General features: G+C 40.0%; 1 protein-coding gene across 18 annotated transcripts in view; it reads right to left on the bottom strand.

The window, feature by feature from the left end:
• BPTF (bromodomain PHD finger transcription factor) overlaps positions 1-17,788 on the bottom strand; it is a 140,000-nt gene that overhangs the window by 15,591 nt on the left and 106,621 nt on the right. For 14 of the 18 annotated variants that reach the window (XM_082441970.1, XM_082441984.1, XM_082441985.1 and 11 more), the window contains 6 exons: positions 14,184-14,401; positions 9,975-10,197; positions 8,342-9,246; positions 6,333-6,415; positions 5,805-6,030; positions 1,430-1,752 (listed from right to left, as the gene is read on the bottom strand). In XM_082441970.1, the coding sequence (XP_082298096.1) occupies positions 1,430-1,752; positions 5,805-6,030; positions 6,333-6,415; positions 8,342-9,246; positions 9,975-10,197; positions 14,184-14,401 (1,978 nt within the window). The remainder of the gene's footprint in view (positions 1-1,429; positions 1,753-5,804; positions 6,031-6,332; positions 6,416-8,341; positions 9,247-9,974; positions 10,198-14,183; positions 14,402-17,788) is intronic. The other 4 variants (XM_082441975.1, XM_082441977.1, XM_082441979.1 and 1 more) reach the window with 2 other exon arrangements.

The following is a 17,788-nucleotide window of genomic DNA, read 5'->3' as shown; positions in this document are numbered from 1 at the left end:
GAATAATGAAAAACTAAAAAATATGAAATATCCCCAAAATAATGAGGTAATCTCAATAGAATGAGCATACGTACACGTGTGCCGCATTTTACGCAATTTAGGTGTTAAAAAAAAGTTGTGTGTGAAATGAATTTCTATGATCTGAATATTTTAAATAGGCCAAAACGACTTGTTATTTAAGGAAATTCCATAAGCAGATCTTTTTCTAAAGAAAGAAAATCTTTTGTAAAGAAAGTAAATTTACAAAAATTGTATTGGACTTGTACTGGACTAAGGGGAAAATCAATCAATAGGGTTCTACTTTTTATATCATGTCTAATTTCTCATAAAGCAAGACAATGAAAAGTGAAGATGCCTACACTGATCTGTGTTTGATTCAACACACAGCTAAATCTACCAACAAAAAGTTTTGATTTAGCACTTGCAAACAGACTGTAATTTAAATAGCACCACTAAAGCAGCTTCAATGTTACAACTTAAACATCATTAAACAGACAATTTTATTTTATAAATTGATTAGGCATCCGCTTACAGTAGACATTAAGCATTCCTAATTCTAAATGATCATACTTTTTTAGCACAATCAAATAAACTTTTGGGTACTGTAAAATTAACACTGTGGTTAATTTTGGCTTTAAAAAGTTGGCCTGCATTTGAATGTTGAAAATGGAAGCTAAATACCTAGTTGAGTGATAATAATGATAGGAAAAAAAAAAGTGTAACCATGCTTATGGATCACTGTCTCTAAAATCGTGTATATATCACCAAATACAAGTTACAACTGTCAAAAGCAGCTTTCAGCTGCCATGCTTATCAAATTTTTGAGTGTAGTACTTGAGGAATGAGTGGAAGAATCACTTTTTGTATTTTTCTGACTTTTGTCCCCAATAAGAAAGTGGGAACTTTGACAAAAATAATATTAGGTTACAGTATTCTAATACAAAAAACATAGAATTACTTAAAATTAAATGCTAAAAATCCAAAACCACTCAAACTCAAAAGCCCCTTGCACCATTTGTATGTAGGTCATCTTTAGGATTGGATGTAATCGTGGGGTTGGGAAGATTCCAGAACAGATGATCTCAACTTTGGGCGGTGACAGTAATACACCTTTCTCCAGACGGCATTACTAATTGATCTGGAGTTGATCCAGAGAGAAGAGGAGACAGCAAAGGAGCAACAGAAAGCTTATCTGACAGAAAAGAATAGGATGAAGGACAAACACGAATCATGAACACGTGGAAAAAGAACCAAACTTTTATTCTAGTGTCAAGGTTAAAAATATCAGCTGCAAAACCACAGATGAAATATTATTATCCTTATTTTTAACTATTATTTACATTGCTACTGATATACTCATTTTCTTCAAAACTGGAAACTGAGCTAAACTTTTAAGAAAATAAACTAGAGCTCAAAAAGATCTACTCACTTAGATTCATCGTAAGGCGTTTTACAAATACAGTAAAGCTTTGTGTCCTTCTTCGTTTCCTTTGAGGTAGTAGAGATCATTTTCTTCTTCTTCGACTTGGAGCTTGAGTCTCTTTCCTCTTCTCGCTTCCTCTTCTGGGAAGCCACAGGCAGCGTGGCCGTGGCCGTGGCCAGGGGGCCCGAGTGCTGCGGCGGGGGCGGAGGTGGCGGGGAAGGCGGAGGGGCTGGAGGTGCCGGTGGTGCGGTGGGGGAGGTTGCAGCAACAGCTGTGGCCTGCAACATGTCTTTTTCCTTCTTAATTTTCAGGTCCCTCTTGAGCTCTTCCTGTTGTCAATCAAAGAATATAAGACCATCAACTGACTTATGTAACGTTCTGGCCAGAGGACGTTACATCACCTCCCTTGTCTGAGTAGCTCCACAGCTCACTCTAAAGTGAGGGAGTCTTGCTAACTCCAAGCAAGAGGGTTCTCACTACACCTTAAACCCAATTAAAACAACTAGAAACAGAAGATGAAGATTACACGACAACTAGAAAACTGCTGGTTCTCTTCAAAGGAGGTCTGACCGAAAGACGAGCAAGTGTGCAGAAAGAGCGGCGGCCCCTCCCGCATGCCAGGGTCCTGCCCTGGTCACTGCAGTCATCACTCAGGACATGATTTCAAGTGTCCTCGCCCGCTGGCTGCTTTCTTCCGGCCAATCTCCTTGTGTCTCCTTAGAGTGAGTCTCGACATGAATTGGACATGATACTCCAGATGTGGCCTGCCCAGCCCAGAGCAGAGTAAGACAGATGTGCCTCATTTACTGTGCTCCTGTGGCTAGAATTTAAGACTGCAAGGAGAGCTATTTTCTCAATACAAATTTTGCATAAATTAAAATACTTTTTCCCATGTGAGGTATTTGACAGACACACCTCTGCTACCTAGTGCTACAACTTATTCTTAGAAATGATGATGAAAGAACTTTTATTTCCCTTGGACTTCCCTGGTGGCGCAGTGGTTAAGAATCCGCCTGCCAATGCAGGGCACATGGGTTTGAGCCCTGACCCAGGAAGATCCCACATGCGGCGGAGCAACTAAGCCCGTGTGCCACAACTACTGAGCCTGTGCTCTAGAGCCCGTGAGCCACAACTACTGAAGCCCATGCTCCTAGAGCCCGTGCTCCACAACAAGAGAAGTCACCGCAATGAGAAGCCTGCACACCGCAACAAAGAGGAGCCCCTGCTCGTTGCAACCAGAGAAAGCCCGCGCGCAGCAACAATGACCCAACGCAGCCAAAAATAAATAATAAATAAATTTAAAAAAAAAAAAGAACTTTTATTTCCCTAGAGAAAAATCACTGTGATTGGCATTCATGAACAAGCTTGATGTAATTAAATCAGAGCTATAACCAAGTTTTTAAACATCAAAAAAATTCTAACAAATAAACCAGAATGATCCTGGTTTAATGAACCTCTTTCCTCTATCTGGAGTCTAAATAGTCTTATAACTGAGAAGATATGCTGTGTGACAATTCTACAGTCCTCCTCTATTTAAAAACGAAGTCTGAACTTTTTCCTAGGGAAGAAAGTAAATCTTGAGTTTCATCTTCCTAATAATATGATGTGTTTATAACATAAAGAGTTGGATTTTAGGAAAATCAAGATCGTCAAGACAGGTACATACTTTGACATACCTCTTCAAGAACATTCCCATGGTAGTAAGATATAAAAAAGAGAAAACTGAAAAGACAGCCATGCTTGAATAAGATATAAATGTCTCTATGGAACGGAAACACAAAACCATGACCAGGGCTAAAACTGCAGGCCTCCTGGGCTCCAGATTCAGAACTGGGAAGTGCAGGCTCCCTGCTGGATGTTAAAGGCTGGCTGTGCTACACTAGGCTTCTCGAGGGAGGAAACAAAAACAAAACTCCTCTCACCTAAAATTCCAAATGCAAAATCAAATGAAAAACAATAAAAACATGTAATGTAAAAAAAAAAAAAAGAAAAGAAAAGAAAAAGCAACCAACAAAAATCAATAACCGAATCTGAATTTACTCCAAGTGAATTTTTATGTTTTATAGAACAATCTGACAAAAAACTTTATAATATGTATGAGATATTCAAAGAGTTAAATGAAGGCGTAAGTTCTATTAAAAATGAGTAAGAAATATTGAAAAGACAAGCAGAGGGGGATGGAGGAGGGAGGAAAAGGTAGAAGACAACACATTTTTAGGACAGTGAAACTATTCTGTATGATACTGTAATATGATTCTGTATTGTTATGTAACATGATTATATGACACCACGCATTTGTCAAATGCACAGAACTATACAACACAAAGAGTGAAATTTAATGTAAACTATGGACTTTAGTTAGTTAATAATAATGTATCAATACTGGCTTATGAATTGTACAAATATGCCACCCTAATGCAAGATGTTAATAATAGGAGAAACTGGGGTTGGGGGTAGTATGTGAGAACTCTCTGCTCTCTGCATAATTTTTATGTAAATTTAAAACTGCTCTTAAAAATGAAGTCTATTTTTTAAAAAGGCAAGCATAAATGATATAAGAACAGGTAGATATAAAGGACCAATCACATATGTTGAAAATAAAAAATAAAATCTTTATAATTAAAAATAATTTTAAAAATATGCTAGTACATATACGTTTGAATGTTGTTCCTCAAACTAAATCATCTTAGCAATAAATTCTATAGTTAAAATAGTGCTGAACGTTTTCTTTAAGTATAATTTTTCTTCCTCATTAGATAAGCAATACACTGTCAGAGACAACACCACGACTGTATACTAGAATATTTGCGGTAGTTGTTAACATTTTTAAATGGCTGCATAGTATGTACAGTGCAGAAAAAGAAAAATGTTCAGTATATGTTGTCTCCAGCGTGATTCTGATTTTGTTTAAAATGTGTTTATATATGAATACATTTATTAAAAATAATATGGGGCTTCCCTGGTGGCGCAGTGGTTGAGAATCTGCCTGCCAATGCAGGGGACACGGGTTCGAGCCCTGGTCTGGGAAGATCCCACATGCCGCAGAGCAACTGGGCCCGTGAGCCACAACTACTGAGGCTGCGTGTCTGGAGCCTGTGCTCCGCAACAAGAGAGGCCGCGATAGTGAGAGGCCCGCGCACCGCGATGAAGAGTGGCTCCCGCTCGCCGCAACTAGAGAAAGCCCTCGCACAGAAACGAAGACCCAACACAGCCAAAAATAAATAAATAAATAAATAAAGGAGTTCCTAAAAAAAAAAAAAAAAAATGTATAAGCTATATCCTAAAATTATTTTAAAATGGTCATCTTTGGAGGGAGGATGATCAAAGATTACCGGCTCTTATTTTTGTTTACTGGGACAATGGTCGTGGTCTCAGTATTTTTTTTTTTTTTTTTTTTAACATCTTTATTGAAGTATAATTGCCTTACAATGGTGTGTTAGCTTCTGCTTTATAACAAAGTGAATCAGTAATACATATACAATATGTTCCCATTTCTCTTCCCTCTTGCATCTCCCTCCCTCCCACCGTGGTCTCAGTATTTATCTAGCAGTGACTACCTTACTGAACTCCCTCTTAGGTCTTAATAATTTTTCTTTGGGGTTTTGATATAATAATCATATCATACATAATAACAAATTTTATCTCCTTTCTTTCTTTGGCTTAACCTTAGCTAGAATTTCTAGAGATGCTAAGCAATAATGTTGATGCTGGGCACTACGTCTGGTTTCTGACTTCAGTGGGAAGATCTCTAGCGTCTCAGAGTTATGTGCAGCGTTCGTTAGTAGGATGATCAGTGTTTTCTTAACATCTCTCACCTTCTTAAAAAGTACAAGGCACTTCTAGGGATGCTTTATATAGCCCACTTCTCTTTTAAAAAACTGTTTAAATATGTATGAATAGATGTCTTCTTTCAATTTTCAACAAATTCCCTAAGTAAGCAGAGGATTAGCCGTGCCTGCAGGATCATTTACAACTCAAGGAAGAAATCTGGTCTTATTTAATGAGCACACTTTATTTTTCTTTCAACATTATTTTGCAGTTTCTCTGTCTACCTTTCTCATGAAACGTGGCTCCTGGTAACTTTGGGCAAGACTGCGTCACAGACACTTAGCGCTATTGCCAAGAGGGTCCTCGAATGTTTTAATCAAAAGACTAACCTCTCCGAGTGGCTAGTTTAGAGATTACAATATACATGTAGATACAAAAATCTCTGTCGTGTTTTAAAAGACATTATGTCCCACTGCTTCTCACTCTAGGGACAAAAATGTAAAATCTAGAAAACAAGCTCAAATTTTAAGCTTAATCGAAATTTCAAGGGGAAAAGAAGAATAAAATTCGATGCCAAACACTGGACACAGGAGGATAGAAAACGCCTTCTTACCTGCACTTCAATTTGTAGATCTTTGTCCAGCAGCGCTCTCTTTTTCAGTATTTCGGCTTTGAGCTGCTCTTTGTGCTTGAACAGCAGTGCAGAGAGCTTGCTGGCGTTCTGTTTGCTACGTTTCTGTTCCACGCTCTCCTCTCGCTTCCGTTTTTTTGCTGCCTGTTTTTCTTCTTTATCTATCTTATCCAAAATATACTTCATCACCTGGTTACAGACAATCATTCTAGAGAGAAATACACAATCTATGTAATGCTGGGCATTTCATTCTGAAAGGCTTAAGACATAGTTTTTCTATGTCTTTACAGTTGGTACAAACTTTCTGTGACTGGGAAGCTTCAGAGTGACTGGAACCAGTTATGAGCATCTATTAGTACTGAGTGTTCTCATTTAATAAACTTCAATCAAGATAAAAACAATACAAACTCAGAACTCCTGTGTGTGTGTGTGTGTGTGTGTGTGTGTTCAAGAGAAGAGACTGTTATACAGTGAGACCCAGTGTAATGGGTTATAAACATTTCTCCCTACCTTTGATTCTCTTCTCTTTCAGCTGGAGTCATGGTCTTTTTCTGTTTTAAATGTTCTATTACAGCATTGTGCTTCATCACCACCTTCAGGACAGAACAAAATCCAAAAATGCATATTTTATAATGACTACAAGTTGGTACACAGGTAACAACAGTAGAAATCTGAGCACATGTATGTGTTTCCCAAAGAAACTAAGAATTTTATATCGTAATACAAATATAATGAGAGCTACTGTGTGGCCCGGGTGCTTATCACGTACTGGGCACTGTGCCCAGGGAAGCAGCTGACATTACCTTGTTTATTCACCGTAACAACGCTGAAAGGTAGGGACACTTTTATAAATGAGATAGTGAGACATAAAGAACTTACTAACTTGTTTGAGATTAAAAATTAATACAGCTCTAATTTTAACCCAGCTATCATCCTCCAATAACCATGTTTTTAACATTATGCTCTCTGTCCCCGGCATTCATTTTAAAGATCACCCCACCCCCGCCCCAGTGCCACCTTGTACAGAGATTAGGGTAAAGAGAGACATTGTAATAATTCTCAGTTCATGGACCATACACTGCTAAAAGCTGGATAATAGGGGCTTCCCTGGTGGCGCAGTGGTTGAGAATCTGCCTGCCAATGCAGGGGACACGGGTTCGAGCCCTGGTCTGGGAAGATCCCACATGCCGCGGAGCAACTGGGCCTGTGAGCCACAACTACTGAGCCTGCGCATCTGGATCCTGTGTTCCGCAACAAGAGAGGCCGCGATAATGAGAGGCCTGCTCACCGCGATGAAGAGTGGCCCCCACTTGCCACAACTAGAGAAAGCCCTCACACAGAAACAAAGACCCAACACAGCCATAAATAAATAAATAAATAAATAAATAATTTTTAAAAAGCTGGATAATAATGCATTTTAACACATTATATGTGACGTTAATTTTTTAAGAATATTACTACACATCTTCAAAATCTCTCTGCTGCTTAAAACACTTCTAACAACATTACAATCATCAAAGTTGCTAAGAGACTAGATCTTAATTATTCCAACCACTAAATGGAAATGAAAATTATGTGACATGATAGGGGAGTTAATTATTGCTACAATGGCAGTCATATTACAAGATGTGAATGTATCAAATCAACAAGACATATACCTTAAATTAAATTTATACAATGTTATATGTCAAATATATTTCAATAAAAAATAAAATAAAAAGTGCTTCTACATACATGACCTCATTTAATCATTACAGTAACCTTGTGTGGCTGAAAGAGAGAGAGTTTTAATGAGGATATAGCTCAGGGGAGGTCAGTGGGTTTCACAGACTGTAAACGGGAGACCCAGGAACTGGGTTCTCCTGACTTGGGAACACTTGAAACCCACACAAACTCCTGACTAGCGCGGAGCGCTGCACGTTCTCCCGCAAGGCTATAGAGGACGTCTGTCGCTATACATGTGGCTTCGTCTCAAGCAGAATAATTCTAACTCATCTAAATTGCCTTACTTCACTACAAAGCTACTGCACAATGCCACTTTTTATTTATGCTATGGAGTAATACTATTTAAAACTTTTTTTTTACAAAGGTGTGGCTGGAAACACAAATGAGTTTAATCTGCCTATAAAATTTGCTTAGTCTACGCGCAAACTAAGGAATGACAACTGCAAATAACTTCAAAGAAATTGCTACGATGCCTGAAGTGGCTTCAAAACTTAGTTAAACCTTCAGGTTTCATATCAATGAGACTTAAACTTCCTAAGTCCACTCTTTCCATCTTAGTTCTCCCAAAATACACGGAGTTTTTCCAGTAAGCACTGACTGTTTATATCCAACAAGAGTTCCAAACCATAACAGTCATTCAGTACGTTTTGGTCAATCCAGTGCTGCTTCTAACTTGAAGCATCAATGACTTTTGTGTCTTATTTAAGGAAAGCTAACACAACCAAACACTAAGTCTAATGCACAGCACAATAATTCAAGCTACTGAACATGCTGCTTTTACTGAGTGACTTTACCTGTTTCTGAATGATTTCACTTTGATTAGAAGCTTGGAGGGTGTGTTCCCGCTTAATCTCTATCTGCTGCTGCTTCTTCTTTTGCTGCTGGTCCCTGAGTTGCTGAACCCTTTGCAACTGCTCTTGCACACTGGCTGCCTGTACTGTGACCACATTCTGAGTCTGGTGAGTCTGCACAGGGCTGCTTTGCTGCATCTGAACGGGTAACTGGAGTTTGATCTGCTGGGGCACACCACCTTGCTGAGCCTGTATCTGAGCCACAACCTGCGACTGGATCTGGGAGAGAACCTGGACTTGCTGCAGTTGCGGCACAGCCAGGACTTGGGGCTGAGGCTGCTGTACTTGGAGCGGAGGGCGGGACGGGGACGAAACAGTAACTTGGCTTAACGTTTGTCCTGATGAAAGAGTTTGAGTTGAAGACTGTACCTGGGGTTGTGACTGTGGCTGGCCCTGGGAAGGTGGCTGAAGAGATGTGTGTGGCTGAATTGGAATCGGCTGTGAGGCTGTAGTCTGACCCTGGGACTGCTGTCCAGGAGACACTTGGGATGGAGCTGATGGATGCATTCGAGTCTGTGGCGGACTCTGGACGCGAGCAGGAGACTGTCCTTGGACATTACTCTGAGGCTGACACTGTCCTGCACCTTGGGGTTTGGAGGACTGGGCTTGGGTGGGCTGTGCTTCAGGAGGGACGTGGGAGGCAGCAGTTGCTTGGGTCTGGGCTTCAGGCTGAGCTGGGGACGGGGGTTGGGTTGGGGGCTGGGGCTGAGTTGAAGGCTGTGCGGGCTCAGCAGTCTGAGGCTGGGCTTCTGCAGGACTCACGCTCGACGGCTGAGCTGGAGACAGGCTCTTGGCTGGCTGCACCTGTGTCAGGGGCGATAATTTACTCTGTCTTTGTTCACTTGTACCTGTGAAAAGGAAAGACCAAATATTTCTTACTCTAGAACATCAGACTGTGGTTTAAGGAGAATTTGAAGGGGATTTTCTAAAGGTGAGAATTCTGCATTTCAGTACAGAAGACTGATGCCCTAGAAATGCTCCATCTAGAAACACCTAGGTCAGGACTCTCCTAAATTGGGGAACAAGGGCCCTGTTCATGGCTGCCCTCCACACATTTTGCTAAGTCTCCAGAGGGCTGGCTTCCAAAGCAAGGCGCAGTCTCTGGAAATCAGCCAGGTCTCTGGCCCAGGCTAAGGCCAGCCCACATTCCTCTCCTATGGCGTGGCGCCAGTGAGTGACGGCCGCTTGCAGCAGGCGGCTCACCAAGTGCTCTGGTCCTGAAGCTCCCAATCGTAGGTTATGAGCTGGAAATACCCACCTGCCCAGAGAGCACATCATCACTCAATCAGCTCCTACAGGCTTGGTGAGGAGTTAGGAGTGGGCACAGTCACCACGATACTTTACTATTTTGTGCCAACCCCCCACTTTCTATAGTTTTTAACAGGGGGTGGTGGTGACAGGGAGGCTGTCAGAGCAAGAGATCTGGTCAAGCTCTTGTGAGGCTGACCAGTCAGCTGTGACACTCACCAGCTTGAGGCACATCCTCCCAAAGATAAATACCAGTCCTCTGGCCCCCTCTGCCACCCAGCAACACGTGACACTAACATGCAGCATTTCCGAGAAGCCCAGGTTCTACCTGCTGCTGTAGTGGAAACAGTGGTGGTGGTGGTGCTGGTTGCCGTGGCCGTTGTTGCCAGTGGGGTGAAGAGGAACCGCTGCACGGTACCGTTTGGCATCGCGGCTTGCATCAGCTGCTGTCCTGGACCGGGAAGTATAGTCACCCCTTGAGGTATCAACTGCAATTGTCCAGTAGTTTGGCCTTGTCCTTGAATCACTACTGTCAAACCTTGATTGCCACCCTACGGAAAAACACACAACATGTAAACAGTGTTCAAAGCATCGATCTGCAAGTATACCATTTTTATGTTGAACAGATCCTTTAAAGTAATGAACATATGTATCTGAATGTCTATGGAATGGTATCAAGAAAAATTCAGATAAGCTAAAATAAGAATATTTATTTTAAAAGATTGATGCTGTTTAGTGTAAAAAACATGAACTAACAATCCAGAGTTCCAGTCCGAGTTCTCCAAATGGACAGCCAGGTTATCTGTCTATAAGTAACATCGCTCCTCTGGATCTAAATTTCCCAATCTATAAGATAAGGGCGTGAAGTGAATAACTAAGGTCTGCACAAAATTCTGATTTTAAATCATCTCATTTATATTCATATTATTTTATAACTTTCAAAGCATCTTTAGACATACTTTAGACATGCCTCATTTAATTCTCACAATAGACTTGTGACTTTGTGGATTAGGGAGAGAAAATATTACTACAATCTTCCTACCAATTAGGAAACTCAAGTTAGAAAGTTCAAGTCTCTTACCCAGAGTGAGAGAGCAAGTTCAAGGTGAGATATAATGAGAAGCCCAGGTCTCCTAGTTTCAGTTTTTTCACTATGTACCAAATGACCTATGGAGTGTGTTGGTGTGTGCCAACGTATAGAAAGCTTAGGGTTCTAGACATGGAATGCAAACGCTACGTGCGGAAGGTCACTAATGTCTGAGTAGTCATCCAAATGGGGACTAGGAACTAAAAACTCCATCTGCACTGCCTCTTCTGTCCAGGACTTCTTAATCCTCAACTATCAGGAACGTGGTAGAGAATTGGAAAGCAAACGTAAAAACAAGCCACCCTAAGTTCCCAACAGCCAAAACTGAGCAAACGGAAAAACAAGCCACCCTAAGTTCCCAACAGCCAAAACTGAGCAAACGGAAAAACAAGCCACCCTAAGTTCCCAACAGCCAAAACTGAGCAAACGGAAAAACAAGCCACCCTAAGTTCCCAACAGCCAAAACTGATGCTACAAAGTTCCTACAGTGATGCTAAGCTCCAGGCCTCCATGCACTTTACTCAGGAGTCCCTTACTACAGCGGTCCCCAACCTTTTGGGCACCAGGGACTGGTTCCGTGGAAGACAATTTTTCCACGGACGGGGTGGCGGTGGGTGGGTGGGTGGGTGGGTGATGGTTCAGGCGGGAATGCGAGGGATGGGGAGCGATGGGGGGCGGCAGATGAAGCTTCGCTCGCTCGCCCACCGCTCACCTCCTGCCGTGTGGCCTGGCTCCGAACAGGCCGCAAACCGGTCGAGGATCCCTGCCTTATTCACTGTTGCTTTTCTAAAACATTTCTGTGCACAGTCAAAACTACATAAAACACCAAGTATAGTTTAAAGAATAATTATAAAGTGAACGTCTATAAAACCAGCATCATCAGGTCATCACTGCCAGTATCCAAGAAGGCCCCCATGTGACCTGCTCTGATCTTAATTCCCCTCCTTTGCCCTAGAGGTAAGCACTACTCTCACTGTTACAATAACTGCAGTTCTTCATAGTGTGACCACTTAGGTATAGCTCTCTAAGGGCCACAGACTCACAACTTCAGGAGCACCATTCAGGAAGAATTCAGATGGTGTCCCTTCCAGGTAGGCAACGCAGCAGGCCCATAACCCTACACATGTAGCTAGTTTTGCCTGTTTCTGAATCTTATGCAAATAGATCATAATGTAATTCTGTTTGTTACTTGCTTTTTTATTTAGCTCAGCAATGTAGTTCTATGTGGCTGTAGTTTGTTCATTTCCATTGTTGTAGGAAGGCAACTTATTTATCTAATTGACTGCAGATTGATATTTGGGTTGTTGCCAGTTTTTGACTCGCATGAACAACGCTGCTGTATATATTCATGTCCATCATCCTGGTGCTCAGATGAACAAGAACTTCCCCAGGAAACACACCTAGAAGGAGAACTACTGTGACGTGGGGCATGTGTCTTCAACTTTGCTACACAGTGTCTACAGTTTTCCAAGGTGGCTAAACCAATTTATACTACTACCAGGTGTGTATGAGAGTTCATTCTCCTCCATGTCTTTGCCGTCTCTTGATTTTGTCTGACATTTTAGTTTAAACCAATCTCTTAGATACATGGTTTTAATATGCATTTCCCTCATTACTAACAAAATTCAGCAGTTTTTTGGATTTATGGACGTTTAGATTTCCTCTTTTCTCAACAAGTTTGTTTGCTCTTTTTTCCCACTGAGCTATCTGGATTTTTTTCCTTCTTAATTTGTAGTAGTAATTCTTCATGTATTCTGCAGAATAGTCCTTGGCTGGTTGTATTTATACCTTCCCTCATTCTTTTCACTCTTTTATAGTGTTTGATGGACTGAAGTTCTTATTTCTAAGGTTGTTGAATTTATAAATCTTTTCCTTTATGGCTAGTATTTTCTGTCTTTAAGAAAGCCTTTCCTGGGCTTCCCTGGTGGTGCAGTGGTTAAGAATCCACCTGCCAATGCAGGGGACATGGGTTCGAGCCCTGGTCCGGGAAGATCTCACATGCCACGGAGCAACTAAGCCCGTGTGCCACAACTAATGAGCCCGTGAGCCACAACTACTGAAGCCCGCATGCCTACAGCCCGTGCTCCACAACAAGAGAAGCCACCGCAATGAGAAGCCCGCGCACCGCAACAAAGAGTGGCCCCGCTCGCCACAACTAGAGAAAGCCCACGTGCAGCGACAAACACCCAACGCAGTCAAGAATAAAATAAATAAAATAAATAAATTAAAAAAAAAAAAAGAAAGCCTTTCCTACCTTCTGAAAGTATTATAGTTTCACCTTTCACAGTCAGGACTTTTATCTTCCTGGAACTGAGTTTATGAGTGAGGTAGTGGTCTAAGTTCATGGTTTGCCATATATACTCAACTGACCCAGGACCCTTTATTGAAAAGTCTGTCCTTTCAATTATCTGCAATGCCACCCATGTCATATAACAAGTGTCCACACATACACATGGGTCCCTTTCTACTGTTCTGTATCTACTGGTCTATCTATCCTTGTGTCTGTACCTGACTATATTAATTAGCGAAACACCATAATAAGTTTTGTTATCAGGCTACCATATAGGGCAAATCCTCCTTTTCTTCAAAAGTGTTACAGTTATTCTTGATCCTTTGAACTTCCATATAAATTTTAAAAATCAGCTTGTCAGGTTTCAAAACATCTCTTTCAGGATTTTGATGGGAACTGCATTCAATCTATTGATTACTATTGGAAGAACTGATAATAATATTGAGTGTGGCAAGAAAACAGCTTAATGTACTCAAATTTTATTTATCCCAAGCAAACTGGTTAACTAATTTTTTTTTTTTAATAAATTTATTTATTTATTTATTTTGGCTGCATTGGGTCTTTGTTGCTACATTGGGTCTTTGTTGCTTCCTCAACTAGGAAGTCCCTAGTTGAAGGTTATTATACCCTGCCCTTAAGAAGTATTTTGGGGGCCTCCCTAGTGGTGCAGTGGTTAAGAATCCACTTGCCAATGCAGGGGACACGGGTTCGAGCCCTGGTCCCAGAAGATCCCACATGCTGCGGAGCAACTAAGCCCGTGCACCACAACTACCGAGCGTGCGCCCTAGAGCCTGCGAGCCACAACTACTGAGCCCGTGTGCCACAACTACTGAAGCCCACACACCTAGAGCCCGTGCTCCACAACAAGAGAAGCCACTGCAATGAGAAGCCCATGCACCTCAATGAAGAGTAGCCCCCGCTCGCCACAACTAGAGAAAGCCCGCGTGCAGCAACGAAGAACCAACACAGCCAAAAAGAAATAAATAAAACAAATTTATTAAAAAAAAAAAAAAAAAAGTATTTTTATTTGACTCTAGGAACCAGCCATTTAAAAAAGTAAGTACATTTTTAAACATCCAAAGATAAGTACATGTTTTAAAGCTTACAGCAAGAGTAAGTAGGATCACTTGCAAAGTTAAAATGGAAGTCACATTACTTACGTGGCCCTGTGTTAACTGGGTGAGTTGAGCCATGGTGAGCTTCACCTGTCCTTGTTGGGGGCGAGGGGGCTGTGAGGCTGAAGACTGTAGACTTGCAGTGGGTGCTCCTGAAGTTAATCCTTTCTGTGCAGGTGTTGAGGAAACCGTACTAGGGGCAGAGATCGCAGTGGAAACGGGCTGCCCTCTGATGATCTGCGTCACCACCTGTTGAGGAGGACCTGTGTAAAGAGCAAAACATTAGAATGCTCCTACGCCCTAAGCAATACTCTGCATTGAGATGTCATTCAACACTTCAGATGAATGTATTCTTCTCAATTTTCAAACAGACTTACGGGATGCTGACAGACTGATGCATTCAGTCATATATCCACACCCAAAGGACCCACCTGGTTGTCAGTGAGGCTGTTTTCACTCGGCTCACTAACAACCACTCCCCCATTCCTGCTCTCTGCAGTAGTCAAAAAAATAATAATAATAATAATAATGCTCTTCCTATGAATCTAAAGCCAAAATGACAATAGGGAAGATGGAAGAGCCTGTGTAAAATGTGCCATTAGGCTGCCTTTCCTTAGGAATGTAAATGAAAAGATAATAATCTAATATATAATTAATTCATGTGATTTTTAAACAAAACATATAGAATCTGGAATATTCTGGGCCAATTATATTTATAAATGAGTTTTTCTTGCAGCTATCTGCAACTTAGTTTGGGAGAACCAAGAGGGCAAGAACCCCTGTAACCCTCAATACTAGAGCAAAAGGTGCTCAACAAATGCTTCCCCAGTTACTGTTGAATAAACATCTATAGAAGGAATGAAGTTTAACTGAAATGGCTCTATAGTCTTCTAAAAACTTCTGTTTCTCATGTAACCTGATGAAACTAGAAGAAAAAGCAGGTGGTAATTATTTGGCAGCTAATTTTACACTTACAAAATCTGAATTCATTATTAATTAGTAAATAATATTATACTTCTGAAATTTTGTATTCACTTCCTGTTTTTCTTCATATGTCTACATATATATTTCTGTGTATATTTCTTTTAATGACCGGTGCCTAATATTATTGCATTATGTATAAAATTAAACCTATTTTGACATTTAGAACACTTTCCCTTTTTCTTTTTTTAAATAACACCCTGGTGAAATCCCTGCTTATAAATTTTTATGTGCTTCTAATTATTTCCTTAGAATAAACTCCTCCCAAAATTACTGGATTCATAGCAGGAACATAGTACTAAATGGAATTTAGAAAGGTTATACCCATTCATACTCCCATCACCACTGGGTGCCCATTTCACTGAACCCTTGCCAACCCTATCACTAAAGTATCACATTCCAGCAATCAGAAATAGTATGATAGCATCACAGTGTCTGCATTACTTCAGTTGGTCTACTTTCCTTTGGTATCATGCTCCTAAATTCTGGGGGCTTGTAAACATGCTATAGAAACTGGCAGTGTAAGTTTTTCATCATTACTCTTTCTTCTAAACTTTACTTGGTTATTGTTGTCCACTTATTCTTCAAGATGAATCAAAAAACAGTTCAGTATATATAGACAAGTGCTTGAATTTGAGAACTTCTGGACCCCAACACTCTGTCCTTGTACTGCAGTTTGAGGAATAGTTAATGAAAAGTTACTTTCGTTTATCACCTTGTATTTTCTTTTTTCCATCTTTATTGGACTATAATTGCTTTTCAATGTGTTAGTTTCTGCTGTACAACAAAGTAAATCAGCTATGTATGTATACATACATCTTTATATCACCTTGTACTGATATGGTGTCATCATAAACACAGATGGATAAAAGGGCTGGTATTGACTGATTATATGATGGTCAATCAGATGATCCCCAATATGTACATGTTCATGTATGTTTAGATCATCATCAAAATACAAATTCAAAAATTAAAACACTTTTTATTATAACCTGGAAGTGTTCAACTTTGGGAAAGGCTAGCATGGTGGTAGGAATAGGGATAAGCTGACCTACACACACTCAGACACACACTACACACATCCATCCACCCTCTACCTCTCTGACCACAACTCCTAAGACTCTTACTGTCTTTACTGGGCCCCACCAGCCTCACTGGCCACCTTGCTTTTCATACGACACACCAGACACACTCATGTGTGAAGCTATATATTCACATATGCAAGTCTAAGTATATTACCATTTATCATCCATAAACTTTTCTTCTTCTTTACATTAGTTTTATCTTTCCTTTTAGTTGGCTGCCTAACTGACAGCTATTTTTAAACATGAATAGATACTGAATTTTACCAATTGTCTCTGTAGCATTAACTGAAATAAGGAATCATACTTTCTTCTCTGGGGTAAATTTTGCTTAGGCATTAGGATATTTCCTTTAAAAAAAATACTATGCTAGGTTTCATATTAGAATTATGCTAAATTTGTAAAATGAGTGGGAAAGAATTTATCTACCCCTTTCCCCTTATGGCCTGCAACTATTTTTTATAAGAAGGAAATTGTTTCCTAACCATTTCAAAGAATTTTACCCATAAAACCATGAGGTCTGGAATTCTTTTTTGTAGGTAATACTATGGCAACTTTCCAAATTTCTTTCCTTGATGTGAGTCATTAAGACTTGACATTTATAAGCACAGTATATAATTACGCCTTGTTATTCAAACAGATTTAGTTCCTTCTATTTTCATTGCACTTTCTCATTTCTACTTTTTCTAAACTAGCATTTTGTTCCCTTTTCTCAAGATTAGACTTGCAAAAAAAAAAAGGTTTAATATTTGCCTTTTCTGTCTTACAATCATTACTTGTACTTTACTTCCTTCTTCCTGTTTTCATTTAAGACTTGTTTTATATATTTTTCTAACTTCTGGTTAAGATTTAATATGGGTTTTTTTTGGTCTATTTTGTTCACCAATGTGTTTCAACTGCCTAGAGTAGGTGCTCAAAAATATTTGTTGAATGAATGAATTTGCCTCTCAGTTCAGCTTTGCAGCCTGGCTTAGCTGCTACTTGATAATCTGTTTGTAATGACACAGTTGATGTTTCTTTAACATAAAAGTTACTTTGGAGAACATAACGTTTTTAAATTCCAAGCAAGTAAAGGTTCTTAGTATAATACCTTAATATTAATTTCTAGCTTTACTACAAAAAATGTAGCCTATACACATTCTACTTTTTGGAATTCATCAAGGTTTTACCTGTGGCTCATTGTAAGACCATTTTCATACAAATAGCTCATAAATATTTAAAACTAATGTGTATTCCTAAAGGTACAAAAGCTGATACAGTCTGTTTCTGGTCTACTATGCTTCTGTTAATCCCTCCTTGATTTCAAATAGTTTTTGCTTTATACACTTCAAAGACATCTTATTTAAAGACCCAAGATTGCACCTTCACTGCAATCTATATCTTTAAGCCAATATAAAGTGACTTTCTTTGTCCTAGTTATTGTTTCTTTAAAATACTGAATTCGACTCTGTTCAATATTAGTAGGATTATGCATGTCTTCCCTCCGCCTCTCCCTTCTTTCTTTCTTTTTTTGTCCTTTATTTCATGTGTCTTTGACCATCTTTTTATTTTTTATGTTTTACCTTCTGTGGTAATTTGCTTTTAGGT

The sequence above is a fragment of the Balaenoptera physalus genome, assembly GCF_965194825.1.
Source record: "Balaenoptera physalus genome assembly, chromosome: 20".
NCBI lineage: Eukaryota > Metazoa > Chordata > Mammalia > Artiodactyla > Balaenopteridae > Balaenoptera > Balaenoptera physalus.
This window is presented reverse-complemented; position numbering and strand designations above follow the sequence as displayed.